Source organism: Marmota marmota, unplaced genomic scaffold (assembly GCF_001458135.2).
Source record: "Marmota marmota marmota unplaced genomic scaffold, marMar, whole genome shotgun sequence".
In the NCBI taxonomy this organism is placed as follows: domain Eukaryota; kingdom Metazoa; phylum Chordata; class Mammalia; order Rodentia; family Sciuridae; genus Marmota; species Marmota marmota.
In genome coordinates, this window is record NW_025999982.1 from 8,841,791 (window position 1) to 8,867,155 (window position 25,365).

A 25,365-nucleotide genomic window follows, 5' to 3' on the forward strand; every position below is an offset into this window, starting at 1 on the left:
AGTTGGGGAGACATGAAGATTTATTTTGCCTAGAGTTAAACAAAATACTTTAATTCTTTAAGTTTCTACTTATCACCCCACTTTCATTTTCAATTTTGTGTATTTAGACATCCTCTCCCCACTTTTCTCCCTTCAATTTTATTTTCTGTAGATAGAAAATAAGAAAAGCCTTGGTCTCTTTGCTGATGAACTTGCCCCTGCTCACCAACAACATGCAGAACTGTCTGCTCCAAAAAGAGATGAAAGGGAAATACTTTTTAGCAACTGTTGCCTATCAGGCTGAAATGTGATAAGAACATAAGTCTAAAGTACGAAGACTATATTTAACCAGTACTTTTCTGGTGTTTCAGTAAGCCCCTTCTAAATTCCAGTTGTTCTTTGACACTTAGCAAAGCAGCAAGTCCTGACAAACCCAGCATTCATCTTTGGGAGAAAAATCAGTAACATGTCTGGCTGTTTTAACTCTGAGAACCACAGCTAAGAAGGGGAAAAAATATGCCTCCTAGCTTTCCCAATAGCTCCAATACCAAGCCATTGTTTAAATCCATGAACTTTATTCTTCCATTATGAAAGTTCAGACTTGACATCTGAACTTCAGAAAAAAAAAAAAAAGAATATTTACAGTGGTATTCTTGGGATCCCAGTTAGCTGCACATATGAATTTTCTAGGGAAGTTAAAAACAAACTTGTCACCCCACCTTGCCAACAAATTAAAACTTTGTGAGAAAGTGCCTTTATAATTTTCAGAAGATTTCATAAGGACTTGGTTTAGATCACTGAGTTACTGCGTCTCTATTCTGTGTGAAGCACTCTACCAGGCACTCAACACATGCTGCTTCCTGTGTGTCATGATTAAATTCGGATATATTCCATCACAGAATCTATGCAGAGGATGAGTTCACCATGAGATTCAAAACCTGCCTTCCAACTGCACTGATCCATAGTTTTTGTCCACTCATGTTTCTTACCTTGATACTCTTCCCAGTGGTCCCTCCAACTCTGAAATTAAGTTATCAGCTTATTCTCTGCTACTCAAGTCCAGAACAGATATGAGCACAGAACCTCATTGAACCCCAAGGAAAAGAGATTTATTTTTCCGTTTTGGTCACAAATTCCTTGTTAACAATGTAGAATTCAATTTTGTATTAACAAACAAAACATGATTCTCTCCTAGGATGAATTTCACCAAGAATAATGCCAAGTTAAGTGCACAAATGACAAAAGATGTACAAGTAATTTAAATGTTCAATCTTCCTGAAATTTCTCTTAAACGGCAAAGAAACAATCAATGTTGCCACCTAGTGGCCAGCCAACAAATCAGGTAGCATACTGGAACAAACAGAGGTCACAGGCCCAACTTTCTGGGTTCTGGGCCCAGTATCAGGCTGCAGACTTCTGACCTCCAGCAAAAAGCAGAGAAACATATCCCAAGCTATCCCTCCTCCAGAGTCCCAATACAAATACTGGAATACAACAACCCAAGATTGGCCTATGACACAGAATATAAAGTGAAAATTTTCCGCTGCCCAATTTAAGGTCAGTTTGCTCAGTCCTATGGCCAAGTAGGAATGACACAGGAGAACATGAACACGTAGAAAGTGTTTGTCTCTCAGAGCGTATACACAGTAATTTTGATGTCTGTTGCCTCAAATACCTCCTCAATCATTGCAGATACATTTTCCCATTGCAGACGATCAAGACCACATCCAATCCTAAAAAACAAAGATAAAACATTTCCATTGGCTGTGATGAAGGCATCTAGGAGACTGCTCTTTCCCTTTTCCTTTGGGCTATATCCCCCCAAAGCAGTTATTTGGCCTTACACCTATAGGCAGCCATGGTCAGAGTTTGGAAATAATTCTTGCTGTGAAGTCACCTGAGACCATTCCTACACAGCTCAAACATCCAATAGCTGTCACTTCTCTTTGCCCATTAAGATACCACTTCCCAATTATTTCATGCTAGATTAAAAATGTGTAACTCTGCCATGATACAGGAGATTCACTATCCCATTACCTCTCTACTGATAAAAACTGGCTACGGATGGATATGAAAAGGTTGGCATTTTTCTTTTTTTCAAATACTGGGGATTGCACCTAGGGACACTTAACCACCGAAACACATCCCCAGCACTTTTCATTTTTTATTTTGAGACAGGGTTTCACTAAGTTGCAAGTCTCAAACTTGCAATCCTCCTGCCTCAGCCTCCTGAGTTGCTGAGATTATAGGCATGCGCCACCACACCCAGCTAGTATTTTCCAAATACATTCAAAATAATGTAATGTTAAGGAAAATGAAAAGGAGAAAGGGGAAAAGGGACAGGACCTCTGCAAAAAAAAAGGAGGTCAAGATGGAATGTTGGAAAATGCCGAAATGCTTGCAATCCAGGACTAAGGTCTTTGCAATACCCTGGTGAGAAACTTACATCACCTAGCACCTTTCATCCAAGATGTTACTTTATTGATCTTCAACATCCCTCAGGACAAGACGGGGTTAAAATTGCTAATTTCACATCATCATGTGATAATTAAGTCCCTGAAGAATTATGATAAAAAATAGTTTCAGATTCATAAGCCATGAGTATATTAAAGACCAGTATAAGATAAGGGACACTGTAGCACATGCAAAGTAACTTAAGACTTGCAATAAACCTGCATGCATGGTCAGCACTGATGCAAAACTACTACGGTAGTGGGGAAAAAAGAGGTAAGGACTACTTCCTGAAAAGGAAATAAAGGACATGTTGAATACCCACTGTCCTTCCCATAAGTCCCCAATATCTAAGAAGTTACATCAGGGACAAATCCTCTGGCTACCACTCATGCTGACCACAAATAAGCATGCAGTGTAAAAGGCAACGATAATCTACAATTTTCTTGACACAGGATTAATTGGTTTGGGAGACCACAAGTGGCCCAAGAAAGAAATCACAATTGCCATGGTCAGAGTTTGGAAATAATTCTTGCTGTGAAATTGATTCTTTAGTTTACTTGGCGAACAGGCTTCAAGAAAAGTATGCCAAGAATTCACTAAATGTGACTGAATGGAAATGGTTTCTCCCCTATAAGTAGGCTGAGGCAGGCGTGTGTTTTGATGTGGGTTTATACTGATTCATTCAACTCAAGCTAGAAAATGGCTATCCCTTGGCCTAAATCAGACAACTGGCTCACTGGTGATCATACAAAGTTTGGAAATTTGTCTCACAGTTAAACTTTGAAGTTGTTCATCTTTGACTAAAACAGTCAACCCCACCAATTAAATCTTCATTTAGGACCCTGGATTTCCTTGCCTGGGCATGGAGAGATCCGTGACTCCATTCTTCAAACAATGGGACTTCATGGCCTCTAAGCTCTTCTGTAAATTTTCATAAGTTGGCTTGTGTGAAGCCCTTTTCTTTGTAATCTGAACACAAAGATTCACATTCTCATTAGCTCAAAATGAAAAAGCCATTTGATTCCTTTGCATCCTAATAAAAGAATAAATGCATTTTATAGAATAATTAATCTAGAAAAGGAATAGCAAATGTCATACTACTCCTTCCACACTTTATAGGAGGTCCCCAGAAAAACTCACTAAAACTGGATTGAGAAACTCAGACTCCACCTTTGAAATCTTTCTTTTCCCAAGGAAACTCAAGAGATTGGTAAACTGTGTCTATTGTCAATTGTTTCTAAGCAAAGCAAATGAAAATCTTTGTGCCACTTCCAAAAGATAAGCTGCATACCTGTAACAAGGAAGAAGCCATACCACCTGAAAATTCCCTATTAAAAGTCTCTATTTAAATAGTAACTGTACTTGCTTGCTTTTATGTTTCTCTACCAAAGAACAGAGAGGAAATGGTAGTTTTCCAAAGTAAAAACACTGAAAATCACATCAGCTATAAGATCAGAATTCATCAACTAGGATATTTGCTCATTCAGATGCTGTCCAGATCAGGCATGTGGTGGGTTGGCTCTAAGCCACCCACCATCATCACTAAGGAAGCCACGTTCCCTCTGGGGGCAAAGGCATTTGGACAAGTGGAGAGTTCCTTATTCTACCAGCAGGCAAAAGAGGAGCTGGGTAATACTTGGCACTGCATCTGATATAGAAAAATAAGGAAAAAAAACCCTTTGGGGTTTCTGTTTTTTGAGACATTGTTGCTTCTATCACTATGACTAGGAAATAAAGTATAGGAGGCATCACAAACTTTTGCTAGTCTTAGAACATAGGACTTTGGGGCATAGCACAGTACTCTTGACCATGGAGCTGGGATGCAGCCTTATGCTCCTTTCTAACTGAGTGCTCCAAGTAGCCAGCACCATTGGATTTGAGTTGTCACAAAATCAAAAGCATTCTGATATTCTTTGTTGTGTAGAATGAAGCATCATAATCAACACAAATGCAAGGCAGCCCATCTGTTCACCAATCCTTAGAATGTATTAAGATTTGGCCCCATCTTACCAAATAATATATATATCGCCCATCTCTCTTGAGGACAGCCACTTCTCCAGATTTCTTTTCTAAGAAAAAAACAGTTCTTTAATAGAAAGGAAAGCCAAAACACCAATTTCCACTCTTAAGATTGTTTTAATCTTTATAAATCTTAAGTTTACCTAAAAACTAGAAATAATTTGACTGTGAAGAAACCACTGTCTCCCATGAACTGTTTGCTTTTATTAGCCTTCCCAAATACTGTTACTGATAGCTTACTTACTTATAATCATGTTTCTTCAAAACCCATTTTTTGTCTTGCCCATAATTTCAAATATATCCTTACCTGACCATATAAAAAACTTTGAAGTCTATTGCCTTATAATTGTTTTAGAATGTACTATTTCTTAAATTACTGAAAATGTTCATTTGCTAATGACTTTTTTATTTTTTGGCTAATGACTTTTATACCTGTGTTCAGCATTATAAGAAACAAATCAAAAAGTTAGTAAGTATTCAATTCAGAGAAGGTGTTCTCTTTATAAATAGCTACAATACAAAGCTGTAAGAAACTGTTTTTGTTTGAAGTCGGAATCAGAATGACTGGTAGACACTCAGTAAGCCTGGAATTTGGTGTGAGAAATTGTTTCAGAAGCTCCACATGTGATTCTAATGTATACCTCTGATTTAAAGTCATTAGTAAAAAGCGATGGAAGGAGTCTGTGAAGGAGGTGGTTTCTGAACTCCTTCTTGAAGATTAGGTAGAATATTAGCAAACAGAAGATCTTGAATGCCAAGCTAACACCCGTGGACTTTGCTCAGTACTTTTGAGTTATTAAAGGTTTCTGAAAAGTGGAGTAATATTATCATCGAAGTTTTATGATAGAGATTAGAAACTATTACAAGAATTCTGATTTGATGTGATAAGGGTCCAAACCAGAGGCCATTTTTGTAAAGAAAAACTTGAGCTGAAGAATTAAAAGCAATTATTAGAAATCCTGTTTGCATGCATGTCTTAATAAAGTGTAAGAGAAAATGCTTTTTAACTAGGGAAAAACAGGTATATTGTTTGCAAAACTCACGTTGATTTAACAGTTCTTGCACCCCTCCAAATTTCTTCTTGAAGAGGACAGCTATCCCAGCACCCATGCGACAATCCTCACTGATACAGTGGGCTAGAGAGTCTGTTTTGGGACATGCAAAAAGGTCTCCTTTCACATATGTAATCTAAAATGTGCAAAGAGAAAGAATGCTTTATTAGATACAGAAAAATACTATTTTTTCATATCCTTTAGTTTGTGTCCCCCACTACCTCTTCCCACCCCTCCTGCAATATGAACAAAAACCAAAACCACATAATTTAACAAGTTTACCACAAAAAATTAAGGCATGTGTAAAAGAAAAGTGATGGCTGGTCCCTGACTAGGACTGTATTAGCCTTTCTTGAGTAAATCAACTAGAGAGAAACAAAACAGACGATCCAATTATTGGTTTAATTAAAAGGTGTTTATGCTTTTGACCTCAATTATTCTGAATTTCAGTTCACCGATAAGCTAATAGTTGTTACGCACTCTGCTTCCTTCTGGATCTTCATTAAGACTGCTGGCCATGACAGTCGCTATTTGCAGAATTTAAGTGTTTCTTCTGCTATGAGAGGGAAAAGCAAGTAAAAATGCTTAAGCAGCCTAAAGATATTATATTCAAACGGCCTTGACCACCCACTTATTAGTTTTTTTCCCCAATGTTTATTGCTGAATATGACTTCGTTCAGCAGCACAACACTGTTCTGGGACAAGGAAAAGGAAAGACGCCTGGGTTCGCAGGCTGCAGTGACCCGTTAGCTCTCTTTTCGCGCTTTCCAGGAGAGGAAGCCCAGGCGGTCCCAGACACGCCTCCTCGCTTCTCCAAGCCCGCTCCCGAGCAGGACGATTTAGGATTGTCTCCTTTTCTCGGCAGGACGCAAAAGCATTTCTCCAGTGGATTTGGCTTATAAATGCAACGGAGGGACCCAGCCACAGTCCCGTTAAGCCGCAACTAGTGTTCGGGGCAGGGACGTGCTGAGCCGCAGGGAGGGGCGAGGAAAGGCGGCCTCACGTGGAAGATTCGCTCCCTAGCTTGAGGAACTGGGGGAAGAAAGAGTCTAAAGATTCCCATTCTCTCTCCCACCCTAGGAGGGGTCAGTCCTGGCATCCCGTGGGAGAGTGAGTACAGGGGTCACTCTTCACCTGGAAAGGAGTCGGCCGTTAGGACGCCCCCGCCCAGCGGGGAAGGGCTCGGAATCCGACCCTGTTAGGTGGGGAGCAAAGGACGAGCCCTGAAGCGGAGCCAATCCCGCCACAACCCTTGATTGCACGCTCCCAAGATGGCCGCACCCGCCCTGTAGCGGGGCGGAAACAAGCCCCTCTAGCTACCTAGGCGAGCTAACTCTCTATGGTGATGGCCGCGGCACTTCCGGCGGTAAGGCCGTGTTCTCCCGCCGCCGCCCGGGCATGCGTAACGAAACCCGACCGCGAGTTGGAGATAGCGACGCTTGCGCATTAGACCCAGGGGTGTGTCCCAGTGGCCTTTTAGAAAGGGATGGGTAGCTGGCAAAGAGACGATTTAGCGCCTGCGTGGTACTACGCTCAGGGCGGCGTTGAGTTGAAGGATTCGGTGCGACCCCAAGGCGCCTGCGTAGTTCTTTAACTCGAGAAGTAGTCAAATCAAGGAAGTGGGCGTGGTCTCGGAGGCGCCTGCGCGATGCTTCTCGGAAGAGGGGCGGGACGTGCCCGGCTGGGGTTAGAGGGCGTGGTCTCAGAGGCGCCTGCGCGGAGGCGGTTGGAGGGAGGCCCGATTCCCCTTTGTTCAGGTTCGCCATTTTGCGAGGCAGCGGCAGTGGCGGCGGCAGCGGCGAGGCNCTCCCGGCCGGGGCCTGCAGGGGCCGCCCAGTGTGGGGATGGCGCCCCCGGGGAAAGGCTCTTTGGGTTCTTGTCCCTTGTGAGGTGCCAGTGCCAGTTGGGGATGCAACCTCTTTCCTCCGACCCTTAGGCCCGGGTTCTCCGGCCCTGGACATGCGGGTGGTGGCCTTGACTGCCACAAATGCCCCTACACTCAACAACACAAGCGTGCCCTGGGCCCCGGCGGTTTTCCCCGTCCTTCCAGCCTCATCCTTAAATCCGCCCTTGTACTCTCCACGCCCCGACTCTCGGGACGAAAGGACCTCCCGCGGGCACGTGTCCCCGGCCCTGAGTGAGTCCGGGCCCCTGTGTCCGCAGCCCCTGTGGGTCAGCAGGGAGGCCTGGAAATACGCGCGCCGCGGCCACAGGCTCGGAGTGCGGCGGGCGGAGCTGGCCGGCCCGCCCCCGCCGCAGGCCGCTGCTGACCCGCCCCGCCACTCCGGGCCGGGGAGAGGGCCGTTGGTTCTCCCATGTCCCGCCGCGCCCCCCCTCCTGGTCCACTAGCCCCGAGTCTTTGGCCGGGCGCCGTTACCACCCCCTTTTGGCTCGTCATTTCCTCTCCTCCCCGCCTCGCTTGTCCGGGCAGGACCGCACACCTCCGTGCTGGAGCCCAACCAAGCGGTCCGTCTGCCAGGCCCGGCCATTCGGTGCTTGGAACCTCACTCTTAGAAGATTGATAGCCCTGCGCATTCTTTCCCGGAGGCTGGACAACTACTGTTTATATTATTTGTCTTCTCCGTTGCTCATTCTGTGAACTCTTCCTCCCTTGGAAATGTACCGATTATTATTTTTTTTTTCCTTTTACCTTTCTGTGTCACTTTGAAAGTATCTGACTTGACAGTTCTGGCAACACATCTGTCGGTGGCTTGTTTTTTTTTTTTTTCCTGATATACTTCTAATCCCGAGAAAGTGTTGTGGACTTTTTTTGTTGGCTGAGGGGGAAACTCATCACCTATGGTGCTGGAGAAAGGGAGTGGGTAGAGGTAAATAAGAGCCGCACCTGCTTGATGGAGATTTACAGGTGAAAGGCAATGAGTCTAAATGGTTAGTGCTGTGTAGGGGCCAATTTCCGTCCTGTAGTGTTTTAAGAGCAATCAATGGCTCCTGGCCACATTTTTGGTTAGCCTTGACAGTTGATATCTTTGGACGGAAAGAATGGAAGAGCATTGCTTTCAGAGAGAAGCATGTTCAGAGGCATCATATTGTGTTGTGTTTTTGAGGCAAAAGGATAAAGTAGATTAAGGAAGTGGGCAATAGTAATGAGATTAGGCAAGAAAGATCACCCATATAGATCTTGCCAAGAAATTGTTTAGAAGCAGTTATTTTGTCTGGAGGTTCAGGTAGAGGGGAATCTAGAACCTGTGGGTGGCATGCATATTTTTTTCCCTCCTAAGATTGGAAAGCTAGTTTCTCATTTGTGGATTGTGTCCCATGGTAGTGGTGGACTTCTTGGGGGCTAGAAAGTTGTTTTTTCTTAGGAGACTAAAAATTATTTTTACTCAGATGAAACATTTATTCCAGTCCTTCCTCCATTAACTTAAGTATATGGTAACTTTTTTTGTTTGTTTGTTTTGTTTTAATCACATTTTCTGAGGTCAAGAAAACTAGTCCAGTATTCTTTCCACTATTAAAACTTGTTTTTCACTTTTTAGGAAGAGTTTTTCTTTGTTATTTAAATTATTTTTTAAATCCTATTAATTCTCATATTATTTGTAATAGATGGGACAGCATGGGTTAGATGTTTTTAAGAAGCATTTATATTTGTATTTGAATCACGCTTTAATCTTGGTAGCTAAAAATAAGTACATTTGATCATTTTAAAAATACCAAATACTTTTGCCTGATATCTTTCCACTATCACCCTTACCCGGCAGTGCTAGAGATCTAATGCAGGGTCTCACCATCTAGGCAAGTGCTTTCACTGAGCTACCTCCCCACCCAACTAGACATCTTTGCAAAAGGCATTTGCTCAATACCTCAAGATCCTCCACCTGTGTGCAGAGAAACTTTGTAGTATTGCCTGGCATTTTAGAGACAGTAGTGTGACCTTTCTCTGGGTGTGGGGCCTTATAGTATACTATTAATATGCTGAAATTTATATCCCCAGACCTTTTTATTTTTTGAGAAAGGGTCTCACTGAGTCTCCAAGGCTGACCTCAAACTTAATTCTCCTGCCTCAGCCTCCTGAGTTGTTGGGATTACGGGGGTATACCACCACACACAACTACTTCTTACTTCTTTACTAAATTTAAAAGTATTCTTTGAAGTCAGAATTTTAATCACTTTTTTTTTTTCTTTCCAAAATCACTAGAACAGTGTCTGACAACATGGTATACTGTACAGGAGAGAAGGGGCAAATTAGGAAGCTCCAGTTCAAAAACTTCAAGGGAGATGGACGTTGGACAGCCCAATGTTGTCCAGCCTTTTATCAAACACACATGAAACTACCCTTTTCATGTGTTAAGTTTTGAAATTTTTAGTGAGTCAAACTGGCCATTTTTAATAATAAAATTTAGAATATTCAAGTGCATTTTATGTTGCATAAAGATAAGTAATGTTTCATGAAATGTTTTAGCAACATGTTTTGTAGTTTATGTGTGTACTGAATTGTGATACAAAGTGTATTTCTTACTGTGATTTGTGGTTTAAAAAAATCAAAAGTTAGAGATCCTTAGAAAAGTAAGTCTAATGTTTACCTGGTAATGATTGTCAAATGTGATCAGAGGGATTTTCATAGGCTTGCAAGTTGAGTTTCTGGAAGGGTTGATTTTAGAATGTTATATATACAAATAGAATGGATACCTAGTCATTGGCCAAATTTCTGCTTCTGCAGTTGGAAATGGCAGGGCACAGATGCTCTGGGAAGAGAATTTTCATGCTAACCATAATAAATGCACACTCTCATTCTTTCTCTCTTGGAGGAAAAAAAAATCAAAACTTTGTGTTACAAGTAAGAGCTAGACAGACTAAATCTGGTTGACTTAATTTTGTCATAATCTTAGGCAGAGAAGCTCTTGAGGAAAGACAATGTGTCAAGATTGTGTTACAGTTCCACTAACTGAAGTTCACAGTAGTGAGAACATATGGCTTCACTGAAGCCAAATGCTCATAGCATCCACCATTAGTAGTGTCAGTATCGAACTCCACTCCACACTGAATCATCCCCTCATTAATGTTAACGAGTTATGCTAGATTTTGAGGCTTCTTCTATTTTTACCCTTCAGAGTATAGTGGATTTAAATGTTCTTAAATTGGAGCATTTGTATTATCAGAATAAACTAATTAAGAAAATCTGTATGTTATACATATATTAGTCATTCCCATGTGCTTCAGGTTATATTTTAGTCTGATAAGATGTGAATTTCTGACTGGGCTTCATGGTGTCTGTATTCTTGCTACTCAGGAAGCTGAGCCAGGGAGGCTCACTTGAGCCTAGGAGTTCAAGTCCATCGTGGGCAACAGAGCAAGACTCAAAACACACACAAATGTAAATTTCTGGAAATTAGAAGAAGAGAATTTGGTTGAAAATGTTGAAATACAGAGGACATCTCATGATCTTTATTTTTTAGTTTAAATATTGGGATACAATTTAGGCTCAAAGTATAATCATTATAAGCGAGCACTTTAATGAGTTTAAACAGATATATACCCCTGCATAACTACCCCCATAATGAAGATGTAAAACATTTTTATTACCAGGAAGTTTGTAAAACTCCATCTGCCTTTCTACAGTCCAAAGGAACTACTGATCTGTTTTTTGTGTTTTGTTTTTTTTTTTAATCTCTAGATTACTATCTTATAGTAAGGTTCATAAAAATATCCTGACCTTGATTTTATTAGTTTAGAAACAGGTGTATTGTGTGTTAGAGACTGGTTAAAATTTGAGGAGGTCTAGCAGAGCCACTTAGTCTGGCTGATAACCTGATTTTTCTGTACTATATTCAGAGTTTCTCCAGCTGACTTAGTCCACCAATTCAAAAGAGACTGGTATAAAAATCAGAAGATCTATATGTCAGTATGCAGTGAAAAATATCAGCTTTACATATGTGTTAAGCATATTAGTTCCCTATGTGTAAATCCAAATGGTGGCCAGAAATGTGCATTCTGATGGAGCAAAGGCAGTGATTTGGACAACCATATAGCCACAAGCCACTGTGCTATGATGGCATAGCCATCCTGTCATAAATAAAGACTTGTATAAGCTTATATTGTACCTATTTTGACTATGGGGTCATAGGCGTGATTGGTTTTTAGATTAGATTATGTATTTCCTCCCCAACAATTAGTGTAAAGTTATTTGAACATATAGTAAAGTTAAGAATTTTACAGTGAACACCTGTATACATACCATTAACATTTTTCCATACTTACCTTACCAGACCCATTCATCCATCTTACTTTTTGATACATTTCAGAATACATTTTAGTATAGTACACTTCCTCCCAAGTGCTTGGATGTATACGTGAATGTTGTGTTACCTTTCTGATGTTGTAACAAATACTTTAGATAATCAACTTATAAAGTGAAAAGGTTTATTTTACCATTCAATTTTTGGATTGATTGGGGTCCCATTGCTATGGGGCCTGTGTCAAAGCAGGACATCATAGTGGCAGCAGATGTCTTGGCAAAACTGCTTACCTCATGGCCAGGATTAAAAAAAAAGAAGTAGAAAGAGATAGAGGAATAGATAGCGGTTCCCTTGGAGGACAGACCACCAGTGACTAGAAGACTTGCCATTAATTATCTCAAAGTTTTCTTTCCAGTAGCACCAAGCTGGGGCGTTGGGGGAACATTGCAAATGAAATCTATTTTGATTTCTTCATTTACAACATGGTATTGAGACATCTTTCAAGTGATTAATCTCATCTACCACACATAGATTGATGGAGAGTGGTACTTCACTTTGCCCCTGTAATGTGCAACTTAGTGCACAAAATTTTATCTTTCAAATTTTGGAATTTATGAAGGCCTAGAGAAAAATTGAAAAGGAATGGTTTATTTACATTTTATTTATTTCCAAAATGAAGTTAATCTTTGGAATTTTATAATGTTACTGTTTCAATCAAATCTTTATTCTGGGTTCTCATATCACTTCAGTTTATCTAATTGTGTCCTTATTTCAAAAAGGAGTCTTCAAATCTGAAAGTGTGTGAAAAGGATAGATTTGAACAGTTACTGGTTATTTGCTGACTTTAAGGATTTGGCAGGTTGTTCCCTCCACCATCACCCTCCCTTATACTGGGAAGTGAACCCAGGAGTACTCTATCTCTAAGCTACATCCCCAGCTTTTTTTATTTTATTTTGAGGCAGGATTTCATTAAATAGCCCAGGTAGGCCTCAAACTTGAGATCCTCCTAACTCAGGTTCCCAAATATTAGCTGGAATTACAGAGGTGTGCTACCCTGCCACACTTACAATGGTTCCCCCTTATACAAGATATCTTTCCATAGTTTCAATTACCCACAGTCCCAAAATAGTAAATGGAAAATTACAAAAGAAAATAACTCATAAGTTTTAAACTGTGTAATTCCAAGTAGTGTGAGAAAATCTCACATTGTTTGGCCAAAGACAGGATAGTGTATCCATGCTAATTCCCACCATTAATTGTTTACTGGCTCTCTCAACTGTCGTACTGTTGGTTGCAGAACCACACTGCTTGCATTCATGTAATGTTCATTTTACTTAATAATGACCCCAAAGTACAAAAGTAATGATGCTAAGGAGACACCAGTGCATAAAACAGGGAAAGACAGATTAACTCCGATGGTGTGGCAAATTTTGACATTGTATAATGTCTTTTTTAGTTTTTGTATTATGATACAAACTCTTAAACTTTTGCTAGAGCTTTCTTAGTGCTACCAAATGGAGATTTTCTTATCTTTTTTTTTTTAGGTGACACAATAATTGCACTGTTCATAGGATAGAGATTTTGATATAAAAAAATTTGACTTCACATTTGGAGTAAACTATTTACTAAATAATAAACCCTGAAATTTTAAATTGCTTACCATATATAGTGAACTAGAGTAACATGTTTGATGGGCAGCAAGTGTGTGGTACAAAATAAAGAATCTTTATTCTCTAAAGTACTCCCACAGATCTGAAAATCTGTGTTAAATAGACCTTGCAACAAAGATATTATAGCTTAATGAGTATTGCCAAGGTGTAAGTGTTGTTCTGGTAGTATTGAAAGGTAAGATCGCTTATAAAAAAGGACTAAAAGCATTTTCATGAAAATGGTGTTGTGATGTTATTTTTGACCATGTAAGTCTAGTTAAAAATAACATTGATAATTAACATTTTCTTTTATCCCATTTTATTGTAAATGTTAAACACAGTTATAATTTGACAATCTCATTTTAATTTATTTTCCCAACTTTTCTAACAGGAGTGCACCACCTCACAGGCTTCTAGGCTCTCCAAAGTGAAGCTCACTGTGGACAGGATTCTATCTGGAAGGGGCCATGGAGCAGTATACGGCGAATAGCAATAGCTCAACAGAGCAGATTGTTGTGCAGGCTGGACAGATTCAGCAGCAGGTATGAAAGCAAAACATCCTGAAACATCACAGCAGTGGAACTGATAATAGCACAAATTGGCTGTTACATGATTATTGGGAATTATTTAAGAGGTACCAAATCTAGTGAAATATTTGGTATAATTTATGCTAAAGTGTTATGAGTTCATGACCATCTAGAATCTGCTCTTTATGGGAGCCTGGTTTAATAATAAATTGCCTCCTTGGTCTCATTGAAAATGATAACATCTGGTTTGTTTATCTGATGGACATTTGGAGTTTGGGTTTTTTTTTTTTTTTTTAATCATTGTTATTTTTCAACCCTCCCTCCCACCCCTTCTTTGAGCTAACTTGTGATTTTGTAAAGGTTTGGCCATAGTACACACCACTCAGATTTCAAGAAATTCATCATTCTTTGATGTGGTCCACCCTAGTACCTATTCTAAAAAGCTTTAGTTCAACACTCAGATATTATTTAAACATGTGGATAACCACATCTTAGAAAGAAATTCCCAGCTGCTAGTTTATTCCTAAATAAGATAAATTGCATCCTTGAATATATACACTTTTTGTCTAGATTTATTTCAGTAAAACTTCACTTTTTTCCCAATCCTAGAAGAAAGGGGAAAAAAGAAATGTATTATGCTTTCATTTGACCTTAGGCCAAGATTGATATCTTAGAAATAGTTTTTGCATTCAAAATCCAACTTAGCAAAGTAGGGAGAGCAAAGGAAGTGTTAATGGTGACTTTTTCTGGTCTAATAATCAAAGGAAGGAGCTCCTCTTGATTAAGAGATTAATTATTTGTACTCCCTTGCTGCTTTTCCCTTCCTTGTAGCTGCTGTGGCTCTGGCAGCTTCCTCCAGCTGCCTTTGAGAAAGGTACAAAGGGTCCTCCGTGCAGGCCAGTGTTGTGGTGTGTGGATTTCTATTCTGTCAAAACTTATGAGAATATCAAAATAAGGTTGAATCACTGAAAACATTGTTTCTAAGACAGTTCATTTGGATAGAAATAAGTCTTGGTCTTGGGACATAAAAGCAAATGACTATGAAGATGATGGTTCACAGTGATTAATTCATCCTTCCTTTATTGGTGATTGCATTTAAGCCCCAGAAATTCTTCATTGTTTCTTGTGAACTTATTTGAGGAAATATAAAAAGGATTAAAATTATGTAAGCAGAAGAGTGAAATATTTCTGGAGGGAAAGTCTATATACAAATTTTTGTGTTAATGTTATTTGGCCTTTTTGAGTGTGGAAGTAAGTTTTAAGGTCCATTCTGGGTGCAGGATGCTTATATCTTTGATCCTGCCACACAACAGTTCAGTTTAGGGAGACTATACATTTTGAAAGTCCTGTGTAGGGTAAGGCTTTTGAAAGAAGACTTTCCTCCCCCTCCCACAAGAGGTAAGGTAATCTCATGTCTTGAACTATACATTTCCTTCCTGATACATTTCAAGATCTTCCTGTTCCTGTTCTCAGCAGCAGGGTGGTGTCACTGCCGTCCAGTTGCAGACTGAGGCCCAGGTGGCATCTGCCTCAGGCCAGCAGGTCCAGACCCTCCAGGTAGTGGTGCCCTCTCTGATTCTTTGTGAGCACTGCATGAACTTCTCCTTATGTCTGGTGCTGTGTGTGTTAGGATCTCAAGTAGGAATCAGTCAGTTGCATGTTTTTGATGCTTCTAACTTGTCTTTGAGGCTAAGTTGCCACTTCCCTAATGTTCCATGCTAAGTCATGTAGTGACTGCTGTATCTGTTTTCAGAAAACTGTATTTGACTAGTGAGCAAGTCTCTGGAAAAGAAACAAACATGACAAGAAAAAATTCTTAAAAGTGGCATTAGGACTCATAAAGTGCTCAGATTCAATCTGCTTGCATGGCAAAATTTCATGAGTTTGTATTATAGTTGAGAAGGAATTTTACACACATGCAAATTAACTAGGCTGTTTATTATTAAAGGGACAACTTGATTGTAAAATAATAGTTGAGCAAGGTTTAAGCACTGAATCATGTTGATGTCTTCATAACTATTAGTTTTCACTACCTTTCCTGGGAAAATAATGACCTGTCTTACTACTAGATTTGTAGAGATTATTCCCATTCTGTTTGGTTCAGCAGGGTGGGATACACTTTCAAGACTTAGGTATTAGAGCGACCCTAATGATTCTTAATAGTTACTTGGATATGCTTAAATAAAACGTATATTTTAAAGGTTTCTAAACTGAACAGTGCAGTTTTTTCATTATGTATGGCCATGTTCATTGCCATAAATTGGGGTTAAACTTTGGCCTGTTCCTATTTTCAAAAAAACAATACAAACAAACAAACAAAAACAGAAGTAGAGGCACTAGTCTTTTCTTTGTAGATTACTTTGATTAAAATGACTATATTAGGCTGGGGTTGTGGCACAGCGGTAGGTCGCTCGCCTCGAAAGTGCGAGACCCTGGGTTCGATCCTCAACACCACATAAAAAATAAATAAATAAATAAATAAGTGAAATAAAGATATTTTTTTAAAAGACCATATTTTTGAAAAATTATAAAATTTATATGCCCTTCCTTTTTTCTTTCATTGAATTGGAAATGATTCAGAGTAGGGTCCAGAATATAAAACCAGCATTTCACTTTATTACTAGTGCTGCTAAGAATCCTTTTTAACTGTTTCATACAGTCATTTCACTTTACCCTTTCAACTCCTGCCTCTGCCACCAGTAGCATTTAGTGATGATATAATGCAACTAGTTCTGAGCATAAATTGGTCTAAAAGAAGCTGAGCTCATTGGTAGTCCTGAACTTTATTGGAATCTTAGTTCAATAGCTTGTTTATGTTGTTCATGCTTGCTTCATCTTATTAATGTATAAAATAGTATTTTGGATTGTCGTTAACCACTTGTGGAATGGGAATGTAACATGCTCTTAACTGTATGGCTTATTGTCTGATGCATGTGTCCTTGTATCATTTATGTGTTGTAAACACAGTGAGCTCTTTGGAGTCTCAGTTTTATCATGTGCATATAGCATGTCAGTGGGGGAGGAAATTAAGGCAGTGGGTAGCCAGAAAATGATTAATGATGTGTCTTGTAACTACTTAAATAAATTGTATTTTAAAGAAATGGAAACCTTTTCTCTAAGGGTCTCATTATTTTTGGAGAATTCTAAATACTTCCTGCAGTTACTCATGCAGTAAGTCTTCTAATAAATCTTTTCTGATACAGCATACGCAAGCATTTGGCGTAGCAAAGGGAATTTGAATGGGGAAGTAAGGGAAGGAGAAACATGAAAGTCAGGCTGTAAAGTCCTTAAAGTGAAATTTCTCATGAAATAGTTAAGCAAAACCTAGTATTTAAATATTTCTGTAGATTTAGTACATTGTTGGCAGTGGTGGTGGCAGTGGTAGGAGGGTCTTACTATCCTACTCATCTAGCACATTAATTTCTGGCATTAAGAATGAATATAGTCATACAAGTATTCTTTTGTTCTCTTAAATAATTCCTCAAAACAAAAATTGAACATGAAAATGAAAGTTTGGGTCTCTTAGCTGCTGTGTTGATCATTCCTGTTTATTCCTAACATAGCTTATATTTTGGCTTCCAGAAAGCATTCTTCCTATTAGGTATTTGAGGTTTAAGATGTGGTGGAGCACTTGCAGTGACCTGCTTTCTAGAGTAGTTCATTTACTTCTAGGCCCTTGAAAGTTGGAAATTCTGTTTGTACACTTGACTGCTCTAATTTCGGTATTTGTCATTGCTTCTGATAAAGCTAAAATGACTGTAGATACTACAAGATGCAGCGTGAGGAACTTTACCATGAAGATTGCAAACTGACCAGAAAATATTTGCAGGAAGTCTTTAATAGTGGACTTTTTAAGCAACAAACATCTAGATTCAGAGAGTGAAGATAATAAAATGTGTACATTTCACTTTTGCTTGAGAGACTATGGGGAAAGGAATCCTCTGCATAAGCTTTCAGGACTCATGTTACCCACTTTCCTAGAGCAGTTTGATTTACTCCCTCTGGATTATTTGGAATTGCACTCAACCATCCATCACCTTCCTCTCAATTCATGGTTTGCAGCCCTCACAAGAGACCATTCATTCATGGGTATTGGTTTAAAAAGGAAAGCTTTATTTGGTGATAAATGTCTTGTATCTTTTAATACTTCTGAAGATTTTAGATATGCTCCATTATATCAGACCTTAAAAGATTCATTTTGGTGTTTAGTCATAGATACCAGGGATATTTGAAAAAGATAAATTGAGAACTAAGCTTATTTTCCTAGTATTTCTCCTACCTTTCCCCCCTCTAGCAAGTTAACAGAATAGTTCCAGTGATTGTCTTAGTAAAAATAATTTTGTGTCTTGTGTTATTTCATTGTTCTTATTTTATTTCATTCTAGGTCCAGGGCCAACCATTAATGGTGCAAGTCAGTGGAGGCCAATTAATCACATCAACTGGCCAACCTATTATGGTCCAGGCTGTCCCCGGGGGACAAGGTCAAACCATCATGCAAGTACCTGTTTCTGGGACACAGGGTTTGCAACAGGTGAGTGCTATTTTAAAAATGTTTCAAAAGTCTGTCACATAAGAAGTTTAAAAGAATAGGTTGTTGAAGACTGCTAGACAGTCATGTTACATTTAATTGCTTTTTACCCACTATTTCTTACTTAGTTAATTTTCTTTCTTTGTAGTACTAGTGATATAAAGCAGAACTATGCAGAAATTTAACCTCTCCAGTTAGGGCTAAGATATGAGCATGATCTTGAATTGCTATAAGGAATATAAAAAGATAACGATCTCTTTTATTAAGTGATTTATTGATATAAGTTATATTGGCACACTTGAGGGTTAGGGGAGGGAGTATACCAACCTGCTTTGGATTGTTTCTAGTCAGAAATGTTATCCTTCTCATTTTTTCCCAAATAACTTGTTATTTTTCCATATAACTTGTTTTTTTCATAAATAATGGAAAAGAAAACCTACCTAAAGATGTACTTACAGCAAAATTTGATAATCTGAAATGCTTTACTTTAAAAGAAATGAAAATAAATAGTATTTCTCTTAGAAAGTTAGGAGAACAAGAAAATGAATGAAAAGCAGGTTAAAATTAATTTGATACAACATTACCAAAAATATAGAAAGAATTTTTAAAAAGCAAGATTCTTTTTGAAAATCAATTAAAAAGATAAATCGACTTGAAAACTGATTGGGAAACAAAACAAAAGTAAATAGGACATGGGTGTAGAAGAAATTGAAAGAAATATATAGGGAATGCTAACATGCAACTCCGTGGCATCAAAATTTTAAAATTGGAGGGATATTAAATTGGTTATATCCACTGCTAGAATGGATGTGGAAAAACAGAAGCACACGTTGGTTTTGGTCATTTCCCATTGGGAGGTCATCTCACTATCTCTTAAATACATAAACCATTTAGCAGTCCCACTTGAGAATCTATCCTATGGGAAGAAAAGTATCAATGTGTAGAGAGAAATGTACAGATATTTAGTGCAGCATTGTGCTAGCAAAACAATTTTTTGTAATCTGAATCCATTAATTATGGAAATGATTTGAATAAATTATACTCACATATGAAGTATTATGTCATTGCTAAAAAGGATGAACTGTTGACTTGGGTTAATGTTGAAGGATTTTTAGTGAAAAATAGTTTGCAAAAACAATGTTCACTGTGTGGTTGCATCTTTAATCGGCATCAATTCCCTATGGGTATATATGTTTATGAGCCCAGAAAAGGAGATGTGGGAGAATATTAAATTTTTACTTATCTGAATAGTTTAATAGTTACAGTAAATAAGTTTTAAAAAATCAGCCATGACACTGCTTATAAATTCAACTTGTAATTTTTGCATAATCCCTTGTATTTTTATGTGTAATTTATACCATGCCCATAGGTTTTTTTCTTTACTTGTTCTTTTATTTACTTATTTTTTAAAAAATATTTTTAGTTGTAGATGGATTCAGTATCTTTATTTTTATGTGGTGCTGAGGATCCAACCCAGTGCCTCATACATGTGAGGCAAGTGCTGCACTACTGAGGTTCATTCCCAGCCCCCTCAACCTGTTCTTTTAAATATATATTACATTGTTTTCTTAGTTGTCATTTTTAATTCCTTCATAGTGTTCAATTTGATGATTCAGAAATTCAGAATCCTTAAAGTGTAGTTGAAGGTTTGGGGGTTTGTTTTTGCTTTTATAGATGAGGCTATTATAAACATAGATCATTACAGTTTTACTTTTCAATTGAGTTTTAAGTGTAGTTTCAAAGTGGGGTTGCTTGAGCAGAGGGTAAGAACATTGTTAATGCTATTGGCATATTTTTACCAAAATCGAGTTGTAGCTGAGATTAAAAATAGTTTCCACATTTCTCCATGCATAAATGTATGAAGCTCTAAATTTATTTTCAGTGTGTGCTTTTTCAATTTCACATTGCTCTTTCATTTCTGCCCTTCCTCTCTCTGCCTCTTCTCCAGTCCCTGGTAATGATGCCTTCTCCACTGTCAAATAGAGACACTATGATCAAGTTGTAGGCACAGTATACTGTGAGAGTAGTAACCTAACTTCCATTGCCAAGCCATTTAATCATTGGTTTTTCCAACCAGAAATGTAGTTTATGTAGGTGACATCTAGGATTCATTCTAGCTCTGAATTCTCTGATTTAATGACATTTGTTTTTCTTGGAAGAGTTGTGTATTTCCCTGCTTTTAAAATAGGATTGTAACTAATTAAGCTGAAAAATTACTTACACACACACACACACACACACACACAGCTATAGGTGAGATTCCAGTCTCCCTTAAAATGCTTAAGGCTTAAATCCCTTTTATGTAAGAAATGGCTTCTTATTAGTGTTCTTTGATAGTCATTATTTTAAAAAGAAAAAAAGGTACTTCTTAACCTTTTTTGAATTGTATTCTCCATTTTAGCATTTCTGTGAAACCATACGCCTTCTAAGAAAAAGGATAGATATCTAGATTGCAAAACATTGCATATAATTTTTAGATTAAGATTCTTGGCCTGATATAGACAATAGAATCAGAAGAGAGAACAAGGAAATAGATACAAGAATATTGGGGAACAACATCAGAAAAAGGCCAGCAAACATTAATGATAGCACTGAATATTAGTGAGGGCATTGCATTGGAAAGAAGATTAGGATCATTCACGTTGTCTTAGTTACCTATTTTTGCATAACAAATTATCCCAGAGGTTCAAAACTAAAACAAAAAAACATTTCATAGTTTCTGTGGGTCAGTAATCCTCGTACTGCTTAACTGGATTCTGTGGTTCAGTATCTCTCTCATAAAGATATCTACCTGTGCTACCATCAGTTTACCATTGACTTGGGAATGATATTTTGAATACATATAATATCATCTCATCAGTGAAAAGCACTTCAGAATATTGTGGGGTCTTTTTTGTTTTTGTGGCACTGGGGATTAAACCCAGGGTTTTGTGCATGCTAGTGAAGCATTCTACCACTGAGCTACATCTCCAGCCCCAGAATGTATTTTTAAGTGAACATTCTTCTAGAAATAAATGACACCTCTGTCATCTTTTTAAAAATAAACATTTATTCCTCAATATCAGATATCCAGACCATATTAAAATTCCCTGATCATTTTATAAATGGAAAATAAGTTGTCACTAATTCAAAATTGAGAGCACAATAGGACTTCTGTCTTTTTCCCTCTTCAAAGCATTTCCTGTTTTCTAGAGAAATTCATTTAACTAAAGGAAAGTGGTGGCAATAGAATACCATTTCTTTCTTTGTGTTCTTTTCCATAGATACAACTGGTTCCACCTGGACAGATCCAAATCCAGGGTGGGCAGGCTGTGCAGGTCCAGGGACAGCAGGGTCAGACCCAGCAGATCATCATTCAGCAGCCTCAGACAGCCGTCACTGCTGGCCAGACTCAGGTAATGAGTCAATTCAAGAGGAGAACTGACTTTGAAAATCAGATAGCAAAACCAAGTATTTCATATATAATAGAAATGGGGAAAGGAATCCATCAAAAGTGTTGTGTTTTAAAGGACCACATGGTCAGTTTTCTTTGGTAGATATCTTTTGGACACTATCAAATTGTGTTGTTATTTATTTCCCACAGACTCAGCAGCAAATTGCTGTTCAGGGACAGCAAGTGGCACAGACTGCTGAAGGGCAAACCATTGTCTACCAGCCAGTTAATGCAGATGGTACTATTCTCCAGCAAGGTAAGTAGGTCCATAGGTTCCCTGGAACTTCTTAGGGCATCTTTTTATATTCTGAGCAATTGTAAGTGGTTCAGAAGTTTTGGCTATGAGCTCAACAGGACTCATTTACAGGACCCCATGAACAATGTTTTTTTTTTATAGAATGGAGTTCTCACTGTGGTTGTCAAAAGACTGATCCAAGGGATTATGTGAGCTTTCAAATGTTGTAGGGAAGAAATATTTCTAAATAGAAGATTGGAAATACAAAGTTTCTATATCAATAAACAAGTTAATATTTTGTCCCATTGCTGTTGTGTTTTGTTTGTTTGGTCACTCATTATTCATTCCCAAAAGATTTATATGTCTATTGCATATATAGCATTTAACCAGGAGTAAAGAAGAGTTCTCAAAGAGCCTCTAGTATAATAAGGGAGATGTGAACAAATACATATAGTGCAGGACCCTTAGAGAAGAGTGTTCCAGGAATAGATGCATAAATCTGTTTTGCTTGGGAAGAGGGGTGCTCAAATTGAACTTGAAGGCTTTTGGAAACATTTGTCAGATAGTTGGGTAAGTTAGGCCAGGCAGGCGCTGGGGTGCTTACCTATAATACCAGTGACTCAGGAGACTGAGCAGGAGGATAATAAGTTGGAGGCCAGGCTCAGCAACTTAGCAAAGGGCTGAGGATGTAGCTAAGTGGTAGAGCACTTCCTGGGTTCAGTATCCAGTATTGCCAATAAAAAGAGAATACCTCATTTAGATTCCATGACTAAAGATTTGATTTGTGAATAAAATTTTGCAGTATACAGAATCCATAGAGTACAAGAATCATGTGCTATCATCCAGCACCAGAGTCTGAGCTGGACTGGGCCCTCGTGAGAGCTCAGACTGAATGGTGAACAAGTACTGCTGATAGTTTAAAGACTTGAAGTGCTTTAAGATTATAACCCCTCAATTTGGGGTCATAAACTTATAAATTTATAAAACCTCCTGCCTGTGGCAGATTGATAATTCCTACCTATAAGAGCAGTGGGTATAGCTGTAGTCAGACTAAGGCATAGGAGAGGCCCCCATATTTTCTGGCTTCCTTTTGAAATTATTGGATTGTCCAGGGCAAGTACTCATCTCAAGAATAGATTTACTCTGGACAAGGTCCTAAACAGTTAATAGAAATTTCAAAGATTTTGATTACTTGGATTTTATGTATAGAAAACCAGAGTTAAGATTAGGAAAGTACTTTTTCTCTTGTGCTTTTCAGCATGTTTTTCCAGGGTGGATGAATGTTGTCAGGTAGAAGAGGGACTAACTGTGTTCCCTTCTTTCTGTTCTGTGTGCCTGTTTTGTTTTTACGTTTTATTTTCTTAAAGTTACAGTCCCTGTTTCAGGCATGATCACCATCCCAGCAGCCAGTTTGGCAGGAGCACAGATTGTTCAGACAGGAGCCAATACCAACACAACCAGCAGTGGACAAGGGACTGTCACTGTTACATTACCAGTGGCAGGCAATGTGGTCAATTCAGGAGGAATGGTCATGGTAAGGAAATTTACTTTTCAGCTTGCTGTTCTTATATACTGTTGTTTTCCATGTATTTTTGCCTGCTAATAATAATACAATGAAACATAATTTATTCTGAGCCCACACTATGTGCCATGGACTAATTCAAGTGCTGGAGATGTAGCAGTGGTTAAAAAGATGTAAATATCTAATTTTTTATGATTTTATTCAGAATTCAGATAATGAAAGGAAGAATAGGCTACTGATCATTGGAAAATGGAAAACACATTGCCTGTGGTGGATGAAACAAAAAATAAACTAAAAATTAGATTATAATCATTAGAGAAACAAACAAAAGTATAAATATGTTGGGGAGTTGGGGTATGAGTAAAAGCTAAATACCATATGTCAAAATAGAACATTAGTTCATAGCTCCTAAATGCATAAATTAAGAATGAATAGAAGTCTGCATAGAGGTGAGAAAGCTACCAGAAGGATTATTAACCTATTTCTATATCTGTAGGCATTTAGTAGCACTTGGTCATCCTGTACCTCCCTTCCTTTTTGCTATTTCATTCTTATGATGACTGTTTCTGGCCATTCTATGGCTGCATACCTAGAAAGTGAAGCCATGAATATGAGATGGACTAGGAGAGGACCAACCCTCTAACGCCTCCCTCTAACCAACAGTGGTGTTTTCTGGTTTTTTTTTTTTTTTTTTAATTTTTTATTGTGGGTTGTTCAAAACATTACAAATTTCTTGACATATCATATTCGACACTTTGATTCAAGTGGGTTATGAACTCCCACCTTCACCCCATACACAGATTGCAGAATCACATCAGTTACACATCCATTGATTTACAAATTGCCATACTAGTGTCTGTTGTGCTCCGCTGTTTCTGGTTTTTTGTTTGTTTTTTGGTTTTGGTTTTGGTTTTGTTTTGTTTTGTTTTTTCCTGGACATAGGTTTGTTTTTTGGAGGCCTAGAGCCACCTAAGCCAATAGGCTTTCTTGTGCTTGAGCATAATACCCAGTAAAGCCTCATGAAGGGTACTGCTTTTGCCTTTTCATAAAGAGCAAAAGAGTCCAAGGCTGAGCCTGTAACACAAAAGTCCAAGATGTGGCAGCACCAAAAGATTTGTCTGAATGTTAACAGATGTACATGAAGTTAAGTGTGGTGTGTGTTTGTGGGTCCTGACCTCCCTATAAAAGAATCATCTGAGGCTGTTGTTTAAAATTCAGATAGACCTTTAGTGTAATAAATGTTCTTCAGGAATCTATATAACAGGAACCCAAAAAAACTGTTTCCTATGCTGCTTGTAAACTCTGTTTTCTTCTTTGTGCAGATGGTGCCTGGAGCTGGCTCTGTCCCTGCTATCCAGAGAATCCCCCTACCTGGAGCAGAGATGCTTGAAGAAGAGCCCCTCTATGTGAATGCCAAACAGTACCACCGTATTCTCAAAAGAAGGCAAGCTCGGGCAAAACTAGAAGCAGAAGGGAAAATTCCAAAGGAAAGAAGGGTATGTGTAACATTGGGAAGGACACAAGACGAGAGCAGGAGTATCACGATTATCCTTTATGTGGTTTATTTTCCTTCTACACAACTGAAGCTAATTAGGAGGCTATTATCTTTTGTAAGAGTTAGCACTTGTTATGGCTTATGTATAGCTTCAACTATAACAACAGAACCAGTGGACTAAATGGGATTTTTTAATTATTATTTTGGTTTGGTTTTTGGTAGTGGAGACTGAGCCCAGTGATACTCTACCAGGACCTCCCCCCCCCCCCTTTTTTTTT

The 25,365-nt window shown here is 38.5% G+C and overlaps 2 protein-coding genes across 12 annotated transcripts in view; one reads left to right on the forward strand and one right to left on the reverse strand.

Moving 5' to 3' along the window:
* Positions 1 to 1,066: 1,066 nt before the first annotated feature.
* Positions 1,067 to 7,068, reverse strand: Oard1 (O-acyl-ADP-ribose deacylase 1). Of its 4 annotated transcripts, none has more exons than XM_015487704.2 (6): positions 6,825 to 7,068; positions 5,985 to 6,060; positions 5,496 to 5,640; positions 4,444 to 4,502; positions 3,290 to 3,402; positions 1,067 to 1,712 (listed from the first exon to the last, which is right to left on the reverse strand). In XM_015487704.2, exons 2-6 carry the CDS (start codon positions 6,021 to 6,023, stop codon positions 1,610 to 1,612), a joined length of 459 nt encoding a protein of 152 aa, XP_015343190.1. In that variant the 5' UTR covers positions 6,024 to 6,060; positions 6,825 to 7,068; the 3' UTR covers positions 1,067 to 1,609. The 4 variants fall into 4 exon arrangements, with proteins under 4 accessions (XP_015343190.1, XP_015343191.1, XP_015343189.1 ...); XM_015487705.2 differs by lacking the exon at positions 6,825 to 7,068 and adding an exon at positions 6,639 to 6,812 and having other exon boundaries at positions 5,985 to 6,057; XM_015487703.2 differs by lacking the exon at positions 6,825 to 7,068 and adding an exon at positions 6,639 to 6,812.
* Positions 7,069 to 7,331: 263 nt separating this feature from the next.
* The window catches only part of Nfya (nuclear transcription factor Y subunit alpha), a 21,801-nt gene continuing 3,767 nt past the window's right edge, over positions 7,332 to 25,365 (forward strand). Inside the window, exons 1-8 of one of the 8 annotated variants that reach the window (XM_048805247.1) lie at positions 7,332 to 7,641; positions 13,739 to 13,889; positions 15,348 to 15,434; positions 18,259 to 18,405; positions 21,666 to 21,797; positions 21,986 to 22,091; positions 23,438 to 23,604; positions 24,915 to 25,088. In XM_048805247.1, coding sequence (XP_048661204.1) covers positions 13,815 to 13,889; positions 15,348 to 15,434; positions 18,259 to 18,405; positions 21,666 to 21,797; positions 21,986 to 22,091; positions 23,438 to 23,604; positions 24,915 to 25,088 — 888 coding nt within the window. In that variant the 5' untranslated portion in view covers positions 7,332 to 7,641; positions 13,739 to 13,814. Of the gene's footprint in view, positions 7,642 to 7,859; positions 8,124 to 13,738; positions 13,890 to 15,347; positions 15,435 to 18,258; positions 18,406 to 21,665; positions 21,798 to 21,985; positions 22,092 to 23,437; positions 23,605 to 24,914; positions 25,089 to 25,365 lie in introns of those variants that run through there. The other 7 variants (XM_015487700.2, XM_015487699.2, XM_048805248.1 and 4 more) reach the window with 7 other exon arrangements.